General features: G+C 46.7%; 1 protein-coding gene across 2 annotated transcripts in view; it reads left to right on the top strand.

The window, feature by feature from the left end:
- MEGF6 (multiple EGF like domains 6) overlaps nt 1-20990 on the top strand; it is a 529814-nt gene extending 508824 nt beyond the window's left edge. For both annotated transcript variants that reach the window (XM_089652234.1, XM_089652235.1), the window contains 9 exons: nt 912-1040; nt 3611-3739; nt 8779-8907; nt 8986-9114; nt 11924-12052; nt 12687-12815; nt 14501-14629; nt 17418-17462; nt 17625-20990. In XM_089652234.1, coding sequence (XP_089508360.1) covers nt 912-1040; nt 3611-3739; nt 8779-8907; nt 8986-9114; nt 11924-12052; nt 12687-12815; nt 14501-14629; nt 17418-17462; nt 17625-17695 — 1019 coding nt within the window. In that variant the 3' untranslated portion in view covers nt 17696-20990. The remainder of the gene's footprint in view (nt 1-911; nt 1041-3610; nt 3740-8778; nt 8908-8985; nt 9115-11923; nt 12053-12686; nt 12816-14500; nt 14630-17417; nt 17463-17624) is intronic.
- Nucleotides 20991-21287: the final 297 nt, after the last annotated feature.

Below are 21287 nucleotides of genomic sequence, written 5' to 3'. Positions count from 1 at the left end.
GTAAGCAGTGAAATTACATTCCATCTACACTGACCACCAACGAGTGACTTCTACATTGACCACCAATGGGCTACTTCTACATTGACCGCCAATGGGTCACTTCTGTACTGACCACCAATAAGTCACTTTGACATTGACCGCCAATGGGTCACTTTTACACTGCCCACCAATGGATCACTTTTACATTGACCACCAAAGGGTCACTTCTACATTGACTACCAATTAGTCACTTCTACGCCAACCACCAATGGGTCACTTCTATACTGACCACCAATGGGTCACTGCCCGCCAATTAGTCTATTTTACACTTCTACATTGAGCGCCAATGGGTCACTTCTTCACCAACCACCAATGAGTCACTTCTACATTTACCACCAATGAGTTACTTCTACACCGACCACCAATAGGTCACTTCTACGCCGACTGCCAATGAGTCACTTCTACGCTGACCGCCATTGAGTCACTTCTACACCGACCGCCAATGTGTCACTTCTACACAGACCTCCAGTGGGTCACTTCTACGCCGACCGCCAATAGGTCACTCCTACACCAACCCCCAATGGGTCACTTCTACATTGACCGCCAATGGGTCACTTCTACATTGACCGCCAAGGAATCACTTCTACATTGACCGCCAATCAATCACTTCTACATTGACCGCCAATCAATCACTTCTACATTGACCGCCAATCAACCACTTCTACAATGACAATCAGTAGTTCAATACGTCTATGTATATTGGGGGGGTCAGTGACTCAAAGCATTGAAGGCAAAGGATCAGTAGGACAGCCAGGCAGTTAGCATTTTCAGGAGAGGTCAGCATTGGAAGGATCCATATTCCTATCATGGCAGGTTTCCTGTAGGTTACATTAGTATACTTGATTCATTTGTCACCATCTTCCCTTCTCTAGAATGCGCCGGTGGATTTTATGGACGAAACTGTGAGCACCACTGCAAATGCAAGAATGGCGGTCACTGCGATGCCACCACCGGAGCGTGCCATTGCCCATCGGGCTACCTGGGGGCAGATTGTGGAACAGGTCAGTAGGAAGATATGTCTGGATCATTTCCATGGCTGGGGTTATGCACTGCAAGTAGAAGGCAGGAAAATATCAAAGCCCAGCACCAGCAGAGACAGTCTTTGTATGCTTTGGAGTGGACTAGAAAGAATTCGAACCCCAGCCAGATCTGTATAGCTATGCGTGACTCTATTAGAACAATATCACCTTATTTCCTGACCATGGTGACAACACGGTAAGAATCAAGGGGGTGTCACTGGGTTAGGAAGACACGGACAGCAAAAAAACTGACCTTCCTCGCAAACCAGAAAAAGCCTTTTTGGCTGGAGCTGGGCTTTAGTTACCTCTTTTTATGCATTCAGTATGAAGTCTTTTCATAGGGAATACCCAGGACTGAACCTTGAGGGTCCATGCAGATTATGGGGTCTTTTTTTTTAAAAATGTGCTGTCCAAATCTCTTTCACACAGCCATCACATACAACCCCTGTAATGTGTCTATCATTTATTTCCTATGATTTGTCAGCTCCATCTATTGGCCATAATGTGGTATTTTTCCCATTGAGGTATTTAGGGAAAATACTGCATTATGGCCATTGGATGGTGCTGATGATCATAGATAAACATAGACACATTACGGGGCTTATTCTCAACAGTTGAGCAAAATCTGAGACATTCACAGCAACTTTTTATACAGTGAAGGAAATAAGTATTTGCTCCCCTGCTGATGTTGAATGTTTGCCCCTCACAAAGAAATGATCGGTCTAAAAATCGAATGTTCGGTGTAACAATGAGAGACAGAATACAACAACAAATTCAGCAGAAATGCGTCTAACAAATGATGAACTGATTTACATGTTCATGAGGGAAATAAGTATTTGATCCCCTTCACGAAACATGACTTAGTACTTGGTGGCAAATCCCTTGTTGACAATCACAGAGGTCAGACGTTTCCTGGAGTTGGCCCCCAGGTTCGCACACATCTCAGGAGGGATTTTGGCCCACTCCTCTTGGCAGATCCTCTCAAAGTCATTAAGGTTTGGTGGCTGACGTTTGGCAACTCGAACTTTCAGCTCCTCCACAGATTTTCAATCGGATTAAGGTCTGGAGACTGGCTAAGCCACTCCAGGACCTTAATGTGCTTCTTCTTGAGCCGCTCCTTTGTTGCCTTGGCCGTGTTTTGGGTCATTGTCATGCTGGAACACCCATCCACGACCCATTTTCAATGCCCTGGCTGAGGGAAGAAGGTTCTCACCCAAATATGGCAATAAATTGCCCCGTCCATCGTCCCTTTGATGCGGTGCAGTTGTCCTGTCCCCTTAGCAGAAAAAAACCCCCAAAGCAGAATGTTTCCACCACCATGTTTGACAGTTGGGATGGTGTTCTTGGGGTCATAGGCAGCATTCCTTCTCCTCCAAACACGGCGAGTTGAGTTGATGCCAAAGAGCTGGATTTTGGTCTCATCTGACCACAACACTTCCCACCAGTCCTCCTCTGCATCATTCAGATGTTCAGTGGCAGACTTCAGACGGGCCTGGACATGTGCCTTCTTGAGCAGAGGGACCTTGCGGGCACTGCAGGATTTCAGTCCTTGTCGGCGTCGTGTGTTACCAATTGTTTTCTTGGTGACTGTGGTCCCAGCTGCCTGGAGATCATTGACAAGATCCTCACGTGTAGTTCTGGGATGATTCCTCACTGTTCTCATGATCATTGACACTCCACGAGGTGACATCTTGCATGGTGCACCAGACCTAGGGAGACTGACACTTGTTTTGTGTTTCTTCCATTTGTGAATGATTGCACCAACTGTTGTCACCTTCTCACCAAGCTGCTTGGCCATAGTTTGGTAGCCCAGTCCAGCCTTGTGTAGGTCTACAATCTTGTCCCTGACATCCTTGGACAGCTCTTTGGTCTTTGCCATGGTGGAGAGTTTGGAATCTGATGGTTTGATTGCTCCTGTGGACAGGTGTCTTTTATACAGATAACTAAATGAGATTAGCAGCACTCCCTTTAAGAGACTGCTTCTAATCTCAGCTTGTTACCTGTATGAAAGACACCTGGTAGCCAGAAATCCTGCTGAATGATAGGGGATCAAATACTTATTTCCCTCATGAACATGCAGATCAGTCATCATTTGTTAGACGCATTTCTTTTGAATTTTTTGTTGCTATTCTGTCTCTCAGTGTTACAATACACCGAACATTCGATTTTTAGACCGATCATTTCTTTGTGAGGGGCGAACATTCAACATCAGCCGGGGATCAAATACGCATTTCCTTCACTGTAAATAGACCCCCAAGCGCTGTGTTAATGCAGTGCGTCACGGTGCTTTAAGGCAGACCATAAAATTTGGAATGGCCTAGCAGTGCACCTGAAAATGCAACCTATGAAAAAACTGACACAACCCCGTAAGATAATTGTTACCACAATGTAATTTGTATAATGCGGCAATGTGCGGTAAAACGCGCGTTATAACTCGTTTTGATGTGTCCCATAAGTATAAATGGACTCTTTTGCAGGCAGCATCCTAGGATCAATCAAGAGATTCCTCGGCTACTCTGCTTTAAGTGATATTATTTTTTGTTCCTCTTCAGCCTGTCCCGTTGGGCGTTATGGAAAAGGCTGCTCTCACGCGTGTCGCTGCGGTCCCAATGGCTCCTGTGATCATGTGACTGGTGAATGCGCCTGCGCAGCCGGAAGAACTGGCCTGCACTGTGAACACGGTACGCCTTATTATTTCTTAATGTGGCTTTTTCTGACCCAAGAGGCTGAATATCAGGATGTCCTTTAGGGCTTGCGCACGCCAGGCGCGGTGTAGGAATGCATGCAAAATCATGTGTTTTCCCAGTTCGTGCGAATGCACGTGGGTGTCATTAATTCTTCATGGCATGTTTAAGCATCTAGCCAACGTGTATGCATTCGTGCCTGCCAAAATGTATGGTACTGCCCAGGGGCGGACTGACAACTCATGGGGCCCCCGGGCAATAGGGGATCATGGGACCCCTGTGTCCTTGCCCAAACTCAAAAAAGCCTATGAAAAAGGAACCAGGGGCATCTCATAGGGCCTCCTACTGACCCCGGGCCCTCGGGCAGTGCCCAAGTTTCCAAATGGTCAGTCCGCCCCTGGTACTGCCATACCATGCAATTTGGTGCGGCATCATTTGAGAAATTGTGCCAGCGCCTTTTTTGCACATTTCTTGCATCTAGTGCAGTTCATTAAAATGAGTAAGTATGAAATCCCAACTCCAGGTAAAGTAAAACTCCTCCTTTGCACCGGGGCTTCTCCTGCACCATAAGAGGTATGTATCTGTTTCAGTCCAGGGAATGGGAAAAGCAGGTTAACTTGTCCGATTCTCTGCTTCCTCCTCCAGCAGATGGTGCTCCCCTATGTTCTTGCAGTGGAATGTCCCTCAGGGTCCTCCGGTTGAATGTGGGGCTATGGGTTCTACATTGGTCTTGATGACATCAGATGTGTAACTAAAACCTTCAGGGCCCTGGTACAAGAAACCATGAGAAGCCCCCATGTCCTCCAGCCTGGGGCCCTTCCCTCCGAGGCCAGTGGTGAGTGGAAGGGCCCAATTGCTAGTGCGACCTTTGTGACCCTGGTAGTTCTGCTACTGGTGTCAGTAGTTTTTAATTTTTGTTATTATTTTTTACTATTTTATTTGATTTAATTTCTTAAAATAATTTTTTTCAATTTTTTTAGGAGCCCTGTTGCGGGGTTTTGGTGAGAAATCAGGAGTCTAAATAAACCTCTGATGTTTCACCTTTGTTACAGAGAGATTGAGGACACAGTCCTCAATCTCCTTCTCTGCAGCCTCAGCTGAACAGAAAGTATGGACAGGAGTAGCTCTGTACAGAGCTTCCTGTTCAGTCACATAATGAAGCATAGTAAACACAGCTTACTATGGCTCAAATACTGTATGAATGGACAGAGTCATTAATCGTTACCGATCACTGACTTTGTGCATTCAGAAAATGAAGGGACATATTTACCAGCCCTTTCCCCGATCTCAGACCTGAAGCATCCCCTTCAGCAGCCGGTGGAAGAGGTGAGTGAGGAAGCCGGAAGAGCTGCGGGGGGGATGAGCGGGGCCCAGGGGAGCACACAGCAGCATGGAGGCAGAAGAAACAAAAGTTGGACAGGAGGGGCGGTATATAAAGGAACTGATCCCCTCCATTTTTCTCCTGCAGCTGCTGATTGCTGGCGAGAGACAGAGAAAAAGTGGGCATTCAGTGGCTGAAGAAGGAACATGGAGGGAATTAGTTCCTCAATATGCTGCCCACCCCATCCTATCCAGGTCTACAGGGGAGCCGCATGGGCCTTCCTGAGCATCCTATCCGGGTTTATAGGGAAGCCACATGGGCCTTCCTGAGCATCCTATCCGGGTTTATAGGGAAGCCACATGGGCCTTCCTGAGCATCCTATCCGGGTTTATAGGGAAGCCACATGGGCCTTCCTGAGCATCCTATCCGGGTTTACAGGGGAGCCGCATGGGCCTTCCTGAGCATCCTATCCGGGTTTACAGGGGAACCGCATGGGCCTTCCAGAGCATCCTATGCAGTTCCACAGGGGAGTCGCATGGGCCTTTTAGAGCATCCTATGCAAGTCTACAGGGGAGTCGCATGGGCCTTCCTAAGCATCCTATCCAAGTCTACAGGGGAGCCACATGTGCCTTCCTGAGCATCCTATCCAGGTGTACAGGGGAGTCGCATGGGCCTTCCTGAGCATCCTATCCAGTTCTACAGGGGAGCCGCATGGGCATTCCTGAGCATCATATCCAGGTTTACAGGGGAGCCGCATGGGCCTTCCTGAGCATCATATCCAGGTCTACAGGGAGCCGCATGGGCCTTCCTGAGCATCCTATCCAGGTGTACAGGGGAGTCGCATGGGCCTTCCTGAGCATCCTATCCAGTTCTACAGGGAAGCCGCATGGGCATTCCTGAGCATCATATCCAGGTTTACAGGGGAGCCGCATGGGCCTTCCTGAGCATCCTATTCAGGTCTACAGGGGAGCCGCATGGGCCTTCCTGAGCATCCTGTCTGGGTTTACAGGGGAGCCACATGGGCCTTCCTGAACATCCTATCTAGTTCTACAGGGGAGCCTCATAGGCCTCCCTGAGCATGAGGCCAGGTTGCAATGGCGACCCCTGTAGGTATGCTCCGCGTCAGAGGGCATCCAACTGGCGGAGTGTTGGGGAGAAGAGGATTCAGGGAACGGTCTTGCAGGCAACGGAAGGCAGAATCAGTACTCCATCCAAGATGAATGCTTTGGTGTTCCACACAAAATTGCATACTATAGCAATGGGTATAGTAGGCACTTGAAGGGCTTCCACAGATGAACAAGGTGGAAGGTATAAGGGTTTATTGCACCGACATTTCGGCCAGTATATTTCCATTCTTAGAACTCTAACCCTGCAGTTGTTTTGGAAGATGACTATACGTTTGTTCCAAGGAAAGTATCAGCACAGTAGTTCTGGCAATTGTGTTTTTTTCAGGTTAAATCAGCTTTATTGCAGAGATCAGAGTGCCGCTCATCGATGGGCTTTTATATCAATCTGAATCTACTACTACATTTCTAGTGCAACCTTATCTCTTACAGATCAGTGTGTTCTGTTATTCACTCGTATTCTCTTCTTGTCGAAGAAGAAATGTCAGCCCAGTGTAGGGGCGTAAAGCTCCCATGGAGGTGGATCCCCCCAGTGAAGTGTTACTAAACCCACAACAGTACAATCAGTCTGTAGATGCAGTAAAGCATGCTTGTTATACTCACTGTGGAACCCAAGGGGTTAAACCTCCGCAGTGTGTGAAAAGGCTGTTTGATCCTGTCTTTCTCTGATCTTCCCATTCGTGTACTGTCCCCAATCCATCTGTCATAGTACAGAGCAGCAGTGGCAAGTCTGCACATGCTCTGTTTGTTGTGTATTTCTAGAGGGTTTTTTTTTTGGGGGGGGGGGGGTGCATGTGATTAGCACAGGGTTAACCAGGCAGAGGGTCAGAGGTTATGCAGCCTCATAGGACAGTGAGAGGAGAATGGAATGAAAACTTCTCCAGTCTGGGGCTGGAGGGGTCCCCATGGTCAGAGGTCTGGGATGTACTCTGGGGCTGGAGGGGTCCCCAACGTCTGAGGTCAGGGATGCATGCTGGGCTAGAGAGATTCTCGTGGTCAGAGATCAGGGGTTTACTCAGGGCTGGAGGTGCCCCCAGGGTCAGAGGTCAGGGGTGCACTCTGGGGTAGAGAGATCCTCATGGTCAGAGGTTCACTCAGAGCTAGAGGAGTCACCAAGGTCAGGGGTGCACTCTGGGGTTGGAGGGGTTCCCAATGTCAGAGGTCAGGGATGCACTCTGGAGCTATAGAGATTCTCATGATCAGAGGTTCACTCAGGGCTGCAGGTGCCCCCAGGGTTAGAGGTCAGGGGTGCACTCTGTCGCTAGATGGAGTCTTATGGTCAGAGGTCAGGGGTTCACTCAGGGCTGGAGGTACCCCCAGGGTCAGAGGTCAGGGGTGCACTCTGGGGCTAGAGAGATCCTCATGGTCAGAGCTCAGGGGTTCACTCAGGGCTGGAGGTGCCCCCAGGATCAAAGGAAAGAGGGTCACTCATTACCTGGAGAGGTCCCCATAGTCAGAGGTGAATTCTACTACTGGAGATGTCTCCAGGGTCAAAGTTTGGGCATGAACTCTGGAACTGGAGGTCCCCATGGTCGGAGGTCAGGGTGCACTCATGGACTTGAGAGGTCCCCATAGTTAGTGGTTAGGGGTGCACTCATGGACTGGAGAGGTCTTCAGAGTCAGTGGTCAGGGGTGCACTCATGGACTGGAGAGGTCCCCTTGGGCAGAGGTCAGGGTGCACTCATGAACTGGAGAGGTCCTGATGGTCGGAGGTCAGGGGTGCACTCATGGGCTGGAGAGGTCCCCATGGTTGGAGGTCAGGGGTGCACTCATGGACAGGAGAGATCCCCATCATCAGAGGTCAGGGGTGCACTCATGGACTGGAGAGGTCCCCATGGTCGGAGGTCAGGGTGCACTCATGGACTTGAGAGGTCCCCATAGTTAGTGGTTAGGGGTGCACTCATGGACAGGAGAGGTCCCCTTGGGCAGAGGTCAGGGTGCACTCATGAACTGGAGAGGTCCTGATGGTCAGAGGTCAGGGGTGCACTCATGGACTGGAGAGGTCCCCATGGTCGGAGGTCAGGGGTGCACTCATGAACTGGAGAGGTCCCCATGGTTGGAGGTCAGGGTGCACTCATGGACTGGAGAGGTCCCCATGGTCGGAGGTCAGGGTGCACTCATGGACTTGAGAGGTCCCCATAGTTAGTGGTTAGGGGTGCACTCATGGACTGGAGAGGTCCCCATGGTCGGAGGTCAGGGGTGCACTCATGAACTGGAGAGGTCCCCATGGTTGGAGGTCAGGGGTGCACTCATGGACTGGAGAGGTCCCCATGGTCGGAGGTCAGGGTGCACTCATGGACTTGAGAGGTCCCCATAGTTAGTGGTTAGGGGTGCACTCATGGACAGGAGAGGTCCCCTTGGGCAGAGGTCAGGGTGCACTCATGAACTGGAGAGGTCCTGATGGTCAGAGGTCAGGGGTGCACTCATGGACTGGAGAGGTCCCCATGGTCGGAGGTCAGGGTGCACTCTGGGACTGGTATATTTTCAGCAACAGCTGGCTGCCTGTACAGGATGGGACAATGAAGCAATGTATGTAATAGACTGTAATAATCGGGATCTTCTGCTGAATTCCATACATTTCTGTGTTCCAGACTGTGCTGGAGATCACTTTGGTGAGGACTGTCGGCAGCTCTGCTCCTGCAAGAATGGAGGTCTGTGTCACCCAGTGAATGGATCGTGCCGCTGTGGCTTGGGGTGGATGGGCCCCACCTGCGAGGAAGGTAAAGCGCCCCCTATGTGTGCTGATGTTAAAGTCCGCACTCCATAAATATCATTCATTATATCTGATTTTGTTTCAGCGTGCCCCCCGGGGAAATACGGCCCCTCCTGTCAGATGGTGTGTTCCTGCCTCCACAATGGCACATGTGATCGAACGTCGGGCACCTGTCACTGTGCGAAAGGCTACTACGGGAATCGGTGCCAACACGGTGAGCCGCCCTGATTGGCCGAACAATGCTGAGACGTTCCAAGTATCGCTTGTAGATCCAACAGAAGGAGACGTCTGACGCGTGGAGGGGGGGGGGGGTTCATTGTGTCTTTTGTGGAGTCTCATCCTTCAGCAGCAAACCTTCATCTTGAATGTTTCTTAATTTAAGGGTCAGTTCACACCACAGAAACGCAGTCCAGATGTGTTCCGCATGCGCGGTTTTGGCGCATTTTTGGCATGTTGGAAAATTGGTGAAAAACGACCGATTTTCGACTCAATGATGGTCAAATCGTACGATCGTTTTTCCGAAAAGAATATGCGTCATGAGTCGTGAGCTGGAAGGAACAGAAGTTTCGCCTGTTATATGGGGTGAACTGTATGACTCGGTTGGCCGATTTTTGAAATCAGTGATGGCGCCATCGGATTACCGGGCGAACGACGTTTCCGATTTTCGGACAAAAAATCATTCGGAATTCGAACCATCTATGGCCTGCATTAGATACAAGTCAGATTTTGGGCATCCCCTGCAACATAAATGTCATTTTTGGGTGAGATGCTCCCAAAGGGAAATCTTGTCTAAAAGGATGCAGACCCTGCCACTTTCCTCATTAGAACCCTGCAGCTGATTAATAACTATAAAGTCACTCCCATTCACTCCGCACACAGAGAAACAAACAGATATTTCTTCAGAATAACAAAAAGTAGGAATCTGTAACAAAGTTTGTTAAAATCCTTGCAACAGGGACAGACTGACCATTTGGAAACTCGGGCACTGCCCGAGGGCCCGGGGTCAGTAGGGGGCCCCATGAGATGCTCCTGGTACCTTCACTTCCGAAGAAGCATGGTGGAGAATCGTTGGATGAACAATGGCTGCATCCAATCCAAGGATTCAATAGTCCATCGGGGGGGGCGCATTAGAATATCTTTAAAATCTTATGTCAAGCCCAGGTGCGGACTGACAACTCATGGGGCCCCTGGGCTATATGAGATCATGGGGCCTCTGTGTTCTCACCCACACTCAAACCACACCCACTAAAAACTTTTGAAAGGTACCAGGGGCATCTCATGGGGCCCCCTACTGACTCCGGGTCCTCGGGCAGTGCCCGAATGGTCAGTCCGCCCCTGGTCAAGCCATGCTTGGAGAAACATTGGCTGTATGAATGTGATAACAACAGGGGCGGACTGACCATTTGGAAACTCGGGCACCGTCCGAGGGCCCGGGGTCAGTAGGGGGCCCCATGAGATGCCCCTGGTACCTTTTTCATAGGATTTTTTGAGTTTGGGCAAGGACACAGGGGCCCCATGATCCCCTATTGTCCGGGGGCCCCATGAGTTGTCAGTCCGCCCCTGCCTTGCAATGTACAGAGATCACCCACAGGGGGCATGTGTTTTGCTCAATAAAAGTGGAGTCACTCCTTAATTTAACTTCCAGATTGAACCCCAAAACTAATCCAGGCCATACATGGTTCGAATTCCAAACAATTCTTCCTCCGAATGGTTGCCATCATTGATTTCGAAAATCGTTCGACCAAGTCATAAAGTTCACCCCATATAACAGGAGAAACGTCTGTTCCTTCCAGGTCACGGCTCATGGCGCATATTCTTTTTGGAAAAACGATCGTATGACTTGACCACCATTGAGTTGAAAATCGTTCAGTTTTCACAAATTTTCCAACATGCCCGATCACCGAAAAGGGGAGAAACCACAAAAATCGTCCAGTGCCATTGACCCACTAACAGAGCGAAAATTGGCCGATTATTCTTAGGTCCGATTTTCGGACGTAAAATCGATGGATTTTCAACCCGTGTATGGCCGGCATAAAACGGGGAAGCTTTTTTTTTTTTCTTTCAACAGAACTCCACTTAGATGTAAAAATAAAATTACTCCAAGGGGTCTATGTTTAAAACATTCACTGTATGAGTGTGACAAAAAAAACAAAAAAGACAAAAAACTGCAGTCAGAAAGCGCCTTAAGAAGTGTAGTTCCCTAGAACATCAGCCCCATCTAGTGGCCATAATGAGTTTTCTTTTCCCAAAAAATATCTCAGCCAGGAAAAAGATATACAGCAGGTCACTAGATGGCGCTGATGATTAGAGAAAATCCAGCAATTTTTCTTTTTGTTGTCCAGGGGCAGACTGACAACTCATGGGGCCCCCGGTCAATAGGGGATCATGGGGCCCCTGTGTCCTTGCCCAAGCTAAAAAAAGCCTATGAAAAAGGTACCAGGGGCATCTCATGGGGCCCCCTATTGACCCCGGGCCCTCGGGCAGTGCCCGAGTTTCCAAATGGTCAGTCCGCCCCTGTTGTTGTCACATTCATACAGCCGATGTTTCTCCAAGCATGGCTTGACCAGGGGCAGACTGACCATTCGGGCACTCGGGCACTGCCCAAGGACCCGGAGTCAGTAGGGGGCCCCATGAGATGCCCCTGGTACCTTTGAAAAGTTTTTTATTGGGCGTGGTTTGAGTGTAGGCGAGAACACAGAGGCCCCATGATCTCAAATAACCCAGGGGCCCCATGAGTTGTCAGCCTGCCCCTGGGCTTGACATAAGATTTTAAATATATTCTAATGCCCCCCCCCAATGGACTATTGAATCCTTGGATTGGATGCAGCCACTGTTCATCCAACGATTCTCCACCATGCTTCTTCGGAAGTGAAGGATGTCAGGTGGGAGGAGGCTGAGGGAGCCGCCCACCAAGTGAATTCCAGCCAGTTCGTCAGGAACTGGCCGCAATATAAACAGCGTATGTTGACGTTCATTGTAGACTCCGGCCATGTTGGACGGTCTAACGCCATTCAATGTTCTAGCTTGTCCACCGGGATTCCATGGAGAGAACTGCCGGGAGAGGTGCCGCTGTGAAAATGGAGCATCTTGTGACCCTCCCACCGGCATCTGCCAGTGCCCATCCGGCTTCTATGGTGAAGAATGCGAGAGAGGTCAGTCCTGGCCAATCACCAGATGGTCACATTTAATGTTGGCATGTTGCATCTGGACTTGGGCCCCCCCCAGAGCCACGGCTTTTCTTCAGCGGGAACGCGGTGGTATGCATTTCTGGCACCTCCAGCACTGAATGTATGTAATGGCAAGGGGTGCTGGAGGGTCTATTGTTGCTGAGAGGGTGTAGAATTGCTACTTGGGGAACTATTGTTGTTGGGAGGGGTCTATTGTTCCTTGTGGCAGATCTACTGTTTGGGGGGGAAAACTATCTATTGTTTCAGGGTTCTGGGGGGGGGGCTATTAATGCTGGCTGCTGGGACGATCTATTGTTGCTGTTGGGCATCTATTGTTGCTAAGGGTGTGTAGTATTGCTAATGGTGGATTTATTGTGGCTAGGGGGGGTCTGTTGCTGGGGGGGGGGGCTTTTCCACAGTTTTTTTTGGGGGGGGGAGTATTGCTGCTGTTGGAACTATTGTTGGGGGATCTACTGGGTTTTTTTTGGGGGGTCTATCTATTGTTGCTGGCAGCTTGGGCATCTATTGTTACCCGCGATGAAATGGCGTTTGACACCCCTGTTATAGATCATAGAAGAAACCTCCAGACTAAGGGAACATTTTTCTTCTGTAACTCCAGTTTGTGAGCCGGGAACATATGGAGAGAACTGTGAGAAGCTGTGCCAGTGTGAAGGGAATGGACCGTGCGAGCCAGTGGGCGGAGCCTGCATATGTCTCCCAGGGAGGACCGGAGCAACCTGTGATATAGGTGACCTGTTGTGTTTAATTATATATTGCACCCTGACCCCAATACAAATTAGGATGCAATGTATGTATACAGTTTCTATACACTGTACTATTTTCATTAATTATATATTGTTACATTGTTTTTATTAATCTATATTTATTATTCGTAATAAAAATTATCAAAAAAATTAATAATTATATATATATACACACACACAACATTTGACCTACATTGTTATACTCCAGTCCAAATTAGTCTGCAATGTATATATGCTGTGGGTATGTACAGTATTTAGCATGTTTTTTTTAATATTTTTATTAATTAAAAATGTGCGTGTTTATATATATATATATATAGTAGAAAAAAAAATTATGTGTGTGTGTGTATATATATATATATATATATATATATATAATTATTATTTATTAAAACATTTTCAATAATCATTTTTAATCAATATATATATATATATATAAATATAACATTTGACCTACATTGCAGAATAATTTGGATTGGAGTATAACAATGTAGGTCAAATGTTATTTTTATATATATATATATATATATATATATATATATATATATATATATATATATATATAATAAAACACACACATTTTTAATTAAAAGAATATAAAAAAAAAACATGCTAAATACTGTACATACCCACAGCATATATACATTGCAGAATAATTTGGACTGGAGTATAACAATGTATATATGCTGTGGGTATGTACAGTATTTAGCATGGTTTTTTTTATATTTTTTTCATTAAAAGTGTGTTTATTTTATATATATATATATATATATATAGTAAAAAAAATTTTCTATATATATATATATATATATATATATATATATATATATATATATATAGTAAAATTTTTTTCTATATATATATATATATATATATATAGTAAAAAAAATTTATATATATATATATATATATATATATATATATAGTAAAAATTTTTATATATATATATATATATAAATTTAACTTTTTTAATAATAATTTTTAATTACCGGTATTATAAAAAATAGAAAAATTTACAATATAATACATACCACCATATATAAATCTTTATTTGTGTGTTATTATTTTATTTAAATTATTTATTGTTATTTTATTGTGTATTATTTATTTTAACTTCCAATAGGTATAGAATGTACAATGTATTACTTAGGCGATTTGATCTGTCACCACCAGCTGACTACCAGATGCATTGGGGCTACCATGGCGCCTACTTTCCAGCGCTGCTCCAATGCATAGACATAGCAAAATCCTTTTCTTTTCTTTTTTTTCCCCAATGGCATCAGCGAATACCAAAGCAGTGGGGTGGAACATGCAGCACCACATTGTAACGTCGCTGCGGCGACTAGAGCTTCATTTTAAAGTGTCATCAAAGGTCTGTGCTGGGGTCGGCACTATAGCACCCACCAGCAACATGCGATTTAATGCGGATTGCTGGTGTGAATGAGCCCTAAAACCTCCTCCAACTTGTCTGCATATATTGGATCTTCATATGTCTGTATACTCAGATCTAAACTTAGTACATTGTACTAGTCCACTGTGTGTATGGCCAGCTTCCCGCGTGTGAGGCTTCATTCCCCGAATAGTGAAGTGACTAGCACTTCTGGGGGCACACAGGTGGGTCAGGGAAACTGCAGCTTCTATCTGAGGCTTCTTTCTTGTCTCTCCACAGACTGCAGAATGAACTACTATGGACCCAACTGCAGCCTGAGCTGTGAGTGCGGCTGGGACTCCCAATGTAACGCTGTGACCGGAGGCTGCATCTGTCTGCGGGGATTTATAGGACACAACTGCCAAGAAGGTAAATTGCAGACATTTCCTGTCTGTCCTACTGCTATGGAAAGACCAGGTTCCCGGGCAGAACTCTGCATGCTATATTCTGCAGCAATACCCACCACCATGATTCAATTCCGCTACCCACCAACCCACCACCATGATGCAATTCCCCTGTCCACCAACCCACCACCATGATGCAATTCCCCTGTCCACCAACCCACCACCATGATGCAATTCCCCTGTCCACCAACCCACCACCATGATGCAATTCCCCTGTCCACCAACCCACCACCATGATGCAATTCCACTGCCCACCAACCCAGCACCATGATGCAATTCCCCTGCCCACCAACCCAGCACCATGATGCAATTCCCCTGCCCACCAACCCACCACCATGATGCAATTCCACTGCCCACCAACCCAGCACCATGATTCAATTCCCCTGCCCACCAACCCACCACCATGCTTTCAAATCTGCCCACCAACCCACCACCATGCTTTCAAATCTGCCCACCAACCCACCACCATGATTGAATATCTACCCAGTAACCCACCACCATAGTTACATAATTAGTCTGGCTGAAAAAAGACAAAAGTCCATCCAGTTCAACCATTAAAAAAAATATAATCCTACACCCACAGATGATCCAGAGGAAGGCAAAAAAAAAAGAAAACAAAAAAACCAGCAAAGCATATTGAATTTTTCTGCCCACTACCCCACCACGATTGAATATCTGCCCACTAACCCACCACCATGATTGAATAACTGCCCACTAACCCACCACCATGATTGAATTGTTCTTCCCACTAACCCACCACCACGATTGAATTGTTCTTCCCACTAACCCACCACCACGATTGAATATGTGCCTACTAACCTACCACCATGATTGAATTATTTTGCCCACTAACCCACCACCATGATTGAATTGTTCTGCCCACTAACCCACCACCATGATTTAATATCTGCCCACCACCATGATTAAGTTTTTGTGTTCACTACCACACCACCATGACTGAATTGTTCTGCCCACCATGATTGAATATCTGCCCACTAACCCACCACCATGATTGAGTTCTTCTGCCCACTAACCCATCACCATCATTGGATAGTTCTGCCCCCTACCACACCAACATGATTGAATTATTTTACCCACTAGCAAGACTGAAATATTCTGCCCCCCACCATGATTGAATTATTCTGCTTACCAACCCACCACCATGATATCTGCAAACAAAATGGACTTTCTACAAAAGTGAGTTATTGTTACCCAAAGCAAGCACAATTTCCCATTTAGATTCCATTGACACTCGTAGGGGGGGAACCAGTGGTGCCAGCAGTGATGGGCATTTTCATAGTATACATTTCACTAAGTTGTAGTTTATGTATTATTATACAGGATTTATATAGCGCCAACAGTTTGCTCAGCGCTTTACAAAATGAAGGCAGACATGACCGTTACAATACAATTTGGTACCAGAGGAAACAAAGGGTCTTGTTCGTTGGAGCTTACAATCTAGGAGGTGATCCTTACTACTGATATTCCAGGAATTTAACGTGTGCAGTAAATGCAAAGTTGGCTGTGGAAGATAAAGGGGCACTCCTTCAGTCTCCTCCTCACTCCTTCAGTCTCCTCCTTACCTCACCCCTTCAGTCTTCTTTCGCGTTACTAACCTACTAAGTGACATATCGGCATGGATGTCACTCCACTTCCTCAAACTCAATCTTTCCAAAACTGAGCTCTTAGTATTTCCTCCAGCTTGCGCCCCATACCCCAACTTCTCCATCAAGATCAATAATACAACCATCAGTCCCTCCCCTCATGCCAGGGTACTAGGTGTAATCCTAGACTCCCATCTGTCCTTTCAGCCCCAAATCCAATCACTGTCCAAATCTTATAGACTTCACCTCCGCAACATCTCCAAGATACGTCCATTCCTAACCCCGGAAACCACTAAGCAACTCATTAACTCCCTGGTTATCTCTCGCCTTGACTATTGTAACGCCCTCCTCATTGGCTGACCTCATCGCAGGCTATCCCCTCTTCAGTCTATCATGAATGCTGCTGCCGGACTTATCCACATTACTAACTGTTCCATATCTGCCTTTCCTCTCTGCCAATCCCTCCACTGGCCTCCACTCAGTGTCCTCCACCCCTCTCTGCCAATCCCTTCACTGGCTTCCCATTGCCCAACGAATAAAATTCAAAACATTAACAATAACATATAAAGCCATTTATAACTCTGCCCCAAATTACATCACCAATCTTGTCTCCAAATATCATCCAAACTGTACTCTCCGCTCCTCGCAAGACTTCCTACTCTCTACCTCCCTTGTCTCCTCCTCCCATGCTCATCTCCAGGACTTCTCCAGAGCCTCCCCCATCCTCTGGAACTCTCTACCCCAATTTATCAGACTATCGCCTACTCTGCTTACTATTAGGCGATCTCTGAAAACCTCTCTCTTCAGGGAAGCCTATCCTGCCCTCAGCTAACAATGGAATCTTCTACTCTTCCAACCAGTCCATCCCCCACAGTTATTACCTTTTGTACCACTAGCCCCTCCCTCTTAGATTGTAAGCTCCCAGGATCAGGGCCCTCCTATCCCTCTTGTATTGAACTGTATTGTTGCTGTATTGTCTCCCGTTATATTGTAAAGCGCTGAGCAAATTGTTGGTGCCATATAAATCCTGTATAATAATAATTGCAGAGATGTTCTACAAAATGGCAGCAGAAATATCTCGGCATTCTCCGTGGATTTCCCTGTTAAAACGGTAATAACGGCACTTTGGCTGTCTTTGTTCATTTGCAGATGGCCCACCACAGCTTATGTCGGAGCAACTCCAGGCACTTCTAAGTAAGTAAGAACGTGCTCTTGTCTACTACGTGCCCGTAAACCTATCTACTGTGTGATTTCAACTCTACAAAATGCAATATCCTCTCTTCCCCCCCTTCCCCCCTACCACCACCATCTGCTGACCCAAGACAGAATCAGCATCGTATTTTCTATCTCTTCCAGATGCACCACCTCGAACTCCACTTCAGTCCTCGGTTAGATATTTAATACATTCGAGTAAGCAAAAGCCATAGACAATTTTGTTTCTTCTTAGGATTATAAATCATGACAAGCCACTGTTCGACCGCTTTTTGACCTTTAAAGGAAACAGACGACTAAGAATTTCTTTTCAAAAAGGACGCAAAGATGACTTGCGTTACTTGAACTTGAAGGTCCGAGTTTAAAAGGACCGGATGGGACATCCCATAAGCCTTGTTGAGCCATGACCAATGACACAAACCAGAATTCAGCGCTTGATGTCTTGAGGATTCAGTTTATGTTGCTTAAATGGAAGTGAGGAAGGATTCTCCTTAAAGGCCAGGGAGAAAAATTAAAGTGCAAGTGGGTTGGCTTGGGTTAAAGTGATACAGCAACCAGGAGGACCTTCTCTTCCATGGTGGAACTTCATAAGCCCAACTGATATCTTGGAAGCCTCATGCTATGACTATTTGGAAGCTCCAAGCTAGCTGAACGCAACCAAGGGATGTTTTTGGCGTTGGTATGACTTGGTCTTCATATGTCACACTATTTTAAACTTGTTAGTTGTTATTCAAGGAAAAAACAACAGTTAAATGTCTATTTATATTGGAAACCTAACAAGACTGAACGCTCTTTGAAACCCCAGCCAAAGAGCCATACATTTCTGGAGGCCATGTGCGTTGTACAGTAAGACTATTCCAAATAAAGTTTCCAGCCTGAGGGACTATTTACTATGTCTGCCTGTGCTTGGCTCCGTCCGATAAACAAATCTGATTTTGATTTGTGCGGTCACAACTAACATGGAGCCCATTCTGCATTTGACGTCCTTAGATTTATTGCCAGGCTTTCTACTGAAGAGCACGGCCAACTGCTGGAGACCAGAAGACGTGTGGAAGTCTAATACCGCTGTATGTCAGACTCTGTCCAAGTTGATGGCAAAAAAAAACAAAAAAAAAACTGGGTGCCACCAACAGTTCAAGATTTCCAAAAACAAATGTAGAGTTTCATTGCTGCTTTGTTTCTGAGTTTCATATTGGTTAAGTTCATTCTGCCATGTTATCTAAATCTCGTAAGTTTGGACCTTCTCAACTTGGTTTTAGCTGAATTCCTTCAAACAGGTCTATGTACAATGCAAGAACAGCCCAGTGAGAAGATACCACTGCCTCTATCGAAGTTAAATAAGAACTCTCACTTCATTTTTGGAAGGGAAAGGGTTGCCACCTAGGGGCACAAGGTACATGTAGTACTTAGTCCCATGTTCCTATGTGCTTTGAAGCTGTCCAACAATGGAGCTAGCTACCGGGGCCTGTCTTGCCTCCAAGCACTTGCCCAAGACAAGCGGCAACAAGAGGAATGCAGAGGTATGAGAAGCACATCATCCTGCCATCTCTCTGCATTCCTCTTGCCCTTCTGCTTGTCTCTAGCAAGTGCTCGGAGGAGCACTGGTTCTCTTGCAGTGGTCTCCTTGCTAGCTACGTTGTCAGACCAACGTCAGGGGAGCTCTACATTCAACCCTATTGCTCTGCTTATAAAGCATGTAGGAACATGGGCCAAAGTACTAAATTTTTTTGTCCCCTGGGGGCCTGAACATTAAAAAATTCCTTCCTTAAAGAGTACAGTGGCATCGCCCAGGGTTGGGGCAAGGGGGGGGCAGGAGCGGCAGCTGCCCCAGGTGCAGAAAAGCAAGGGGGCAAAAAAATAAATTCTTGGTGGTACACCCATTCAACAGCATGTATTACAGTGCAATTCTGGATCCTTGCCTGGAGATGCTGGACAACCCAGTACTAGTGTCACCTCCCCACCTGCAGGCTGTTGGGTAGGGATGAGTTCAGGCGTGGTCAGATTCTAGCCTGACAGGAAGTAGATAAGATGTTCCCCGAAGTCTGGGAATGTCCTGGCAATGGATGATTGGTACAGTGCAGGCTCGTTCAGGTGCGTTCGAAAGAGGGTCTGAACACGCCTGCGATCATCCCTACTGCTGAGCAGAGAGTGAAGGAACAGAAAAAAAACCCTCAGATAAGTCACCAATTCTGCTCTCTCCTCCAATCAGTGTGTTCCCTGTCAGCACATGTGCATGCAACAGAGCCTGATTGGCTTCTAGTGCTGCCCCTCCCTATTAGTTTGAAAGCTGCTGTGTAGGAAATGACAGCAGCTGATACAAAGACAGGTTCGGGTACTTATACCACCTCTATGGACAACACATTGAAAAGGAATTTAAAGGAATACACAACTGCAATAAATATCTGGCAGCAGTTCAGCTCTGATGTCGATTCTGAGGTAGCCACTGATCCTCGTCCAACAGCAGCATTGTGATTAAAGGCCTAGGCACGGGTCATGTGATCTCAGTCCATGTGATTAAAGTCCTTGGCACTGGTCATGTGATTTCAGTCGATTTGTTTAAAAGGCCTAGGCACCGGTCACGTGATCTCAATGTGTTTAAAAGGCCTAGGCACAGGCCATGTGATCTCAGTCGATGTGATTAAAGGCCTTGGCACTGGTCATGTGATTTCAGACAATGTGATTAAAGGCCTTGGCACTGGTCATGTGATTTCAGACAATGTGATTAAAGGCCTAGGCACGGATCACGTGATCTCAATGTGTTTAAAAGGCCTAGGCATTGGTCACGTGATCTCAATGTGTTTAAAAGGCCTAGGCACCAGTCACGTGATTTCAATGTGTTTAAAAGGCATAGGCCATGTGATCTCAGTCGATGTGATTAAAGGCCAAGACACTGCTCCTATGATTTCAGTGTGATCAAAAGACCTAGGCACAGGCAACATGAGCTTTATTAATGTGATTAAAGACCTTGGCACTTGTCATGTGATCTCAGTCGATGTGATTCAATCACATGACCGGTGCCTTGGCCCTTAATCACATCGACTGAGATCACATGACCTGTGCCTAGGCCTTTATTCACATTGAGATCATATGACCAGTGCCTGGGCCTTTAAAAGCCTAGGCACTAATCACGTGATCTCAGTCGACGTGATTAAAGGCTTTGGCAAGGGTCACGTGATCTCAATGTGAATAAAGGCCTTGGCGCTGGTCATGTGATCTCAGTCAAGCACCAAGGCTCAGATTGGTGGTGGATCCTCTGGGAAGCGCTCCTGGAACCCATTCCCCATAAGCTGTGATCCCATGACAGATACTGTTGCCTTCGGGTCCATGAATGGCATCGTAGAAACGTTGGAATAGCAGTTTTTCCAAAATCGATGTTTCTGCACCTCTTCGTATGGCAGGAGGGGCCCTAAAGTGATGCTATATGATATCCTTATGAAAATAATCCATTCACACCCCCTACATTGTGGTCTTGTAATTTATTTTTCATTAAATTGTTCCTTACAGAGTTTATTTCTGCCTCTGTGTGATCTGGAATCTCTCCTTTCTCCCCCCCACCTTCTCACTTCTGGAACCTCTCCTTTATTCTCCCCCCCACCTTCTCACTTCTGGAACCTCTCCTTTATTCTCCCTCCCTCTCACTTCTGAAACCTCTCCTTTATTCTCCCTCCCTCTCACTGCTGGAACCTCTCCTTTATTCTCCCTCCCTCTCACTGCTGGAACCTCTCCTTTCTCCTCCCCCCCCCCCCCTCTCACTGCTGGAACCTCTCCTTTCTCCCCCCCCCCTCTCACTTCTGGAACCTCTCCTTT

The sequence above is a fragment of the Staurois parvus genome, unplaced genomic scaffold (genome assembly GCF_062004578.1).
Source record: "Staurois parvus isolate SC_StPar_1 unplaced genomic scaffold, SC_StPar_1.0 ptg000676l, whole genome shotgun sequence".
Lineage (NCBI taxonomy): Eukaryota > Metazoa > Chordata > Amphibia > Anura > Ranidae > Staurois > Staurois parvus.
The sequence above is the reverse complement of the archived record's forward strand: the minus strand, read 5'-3'. Positions and strand labels throughout refer to the sequence as shown.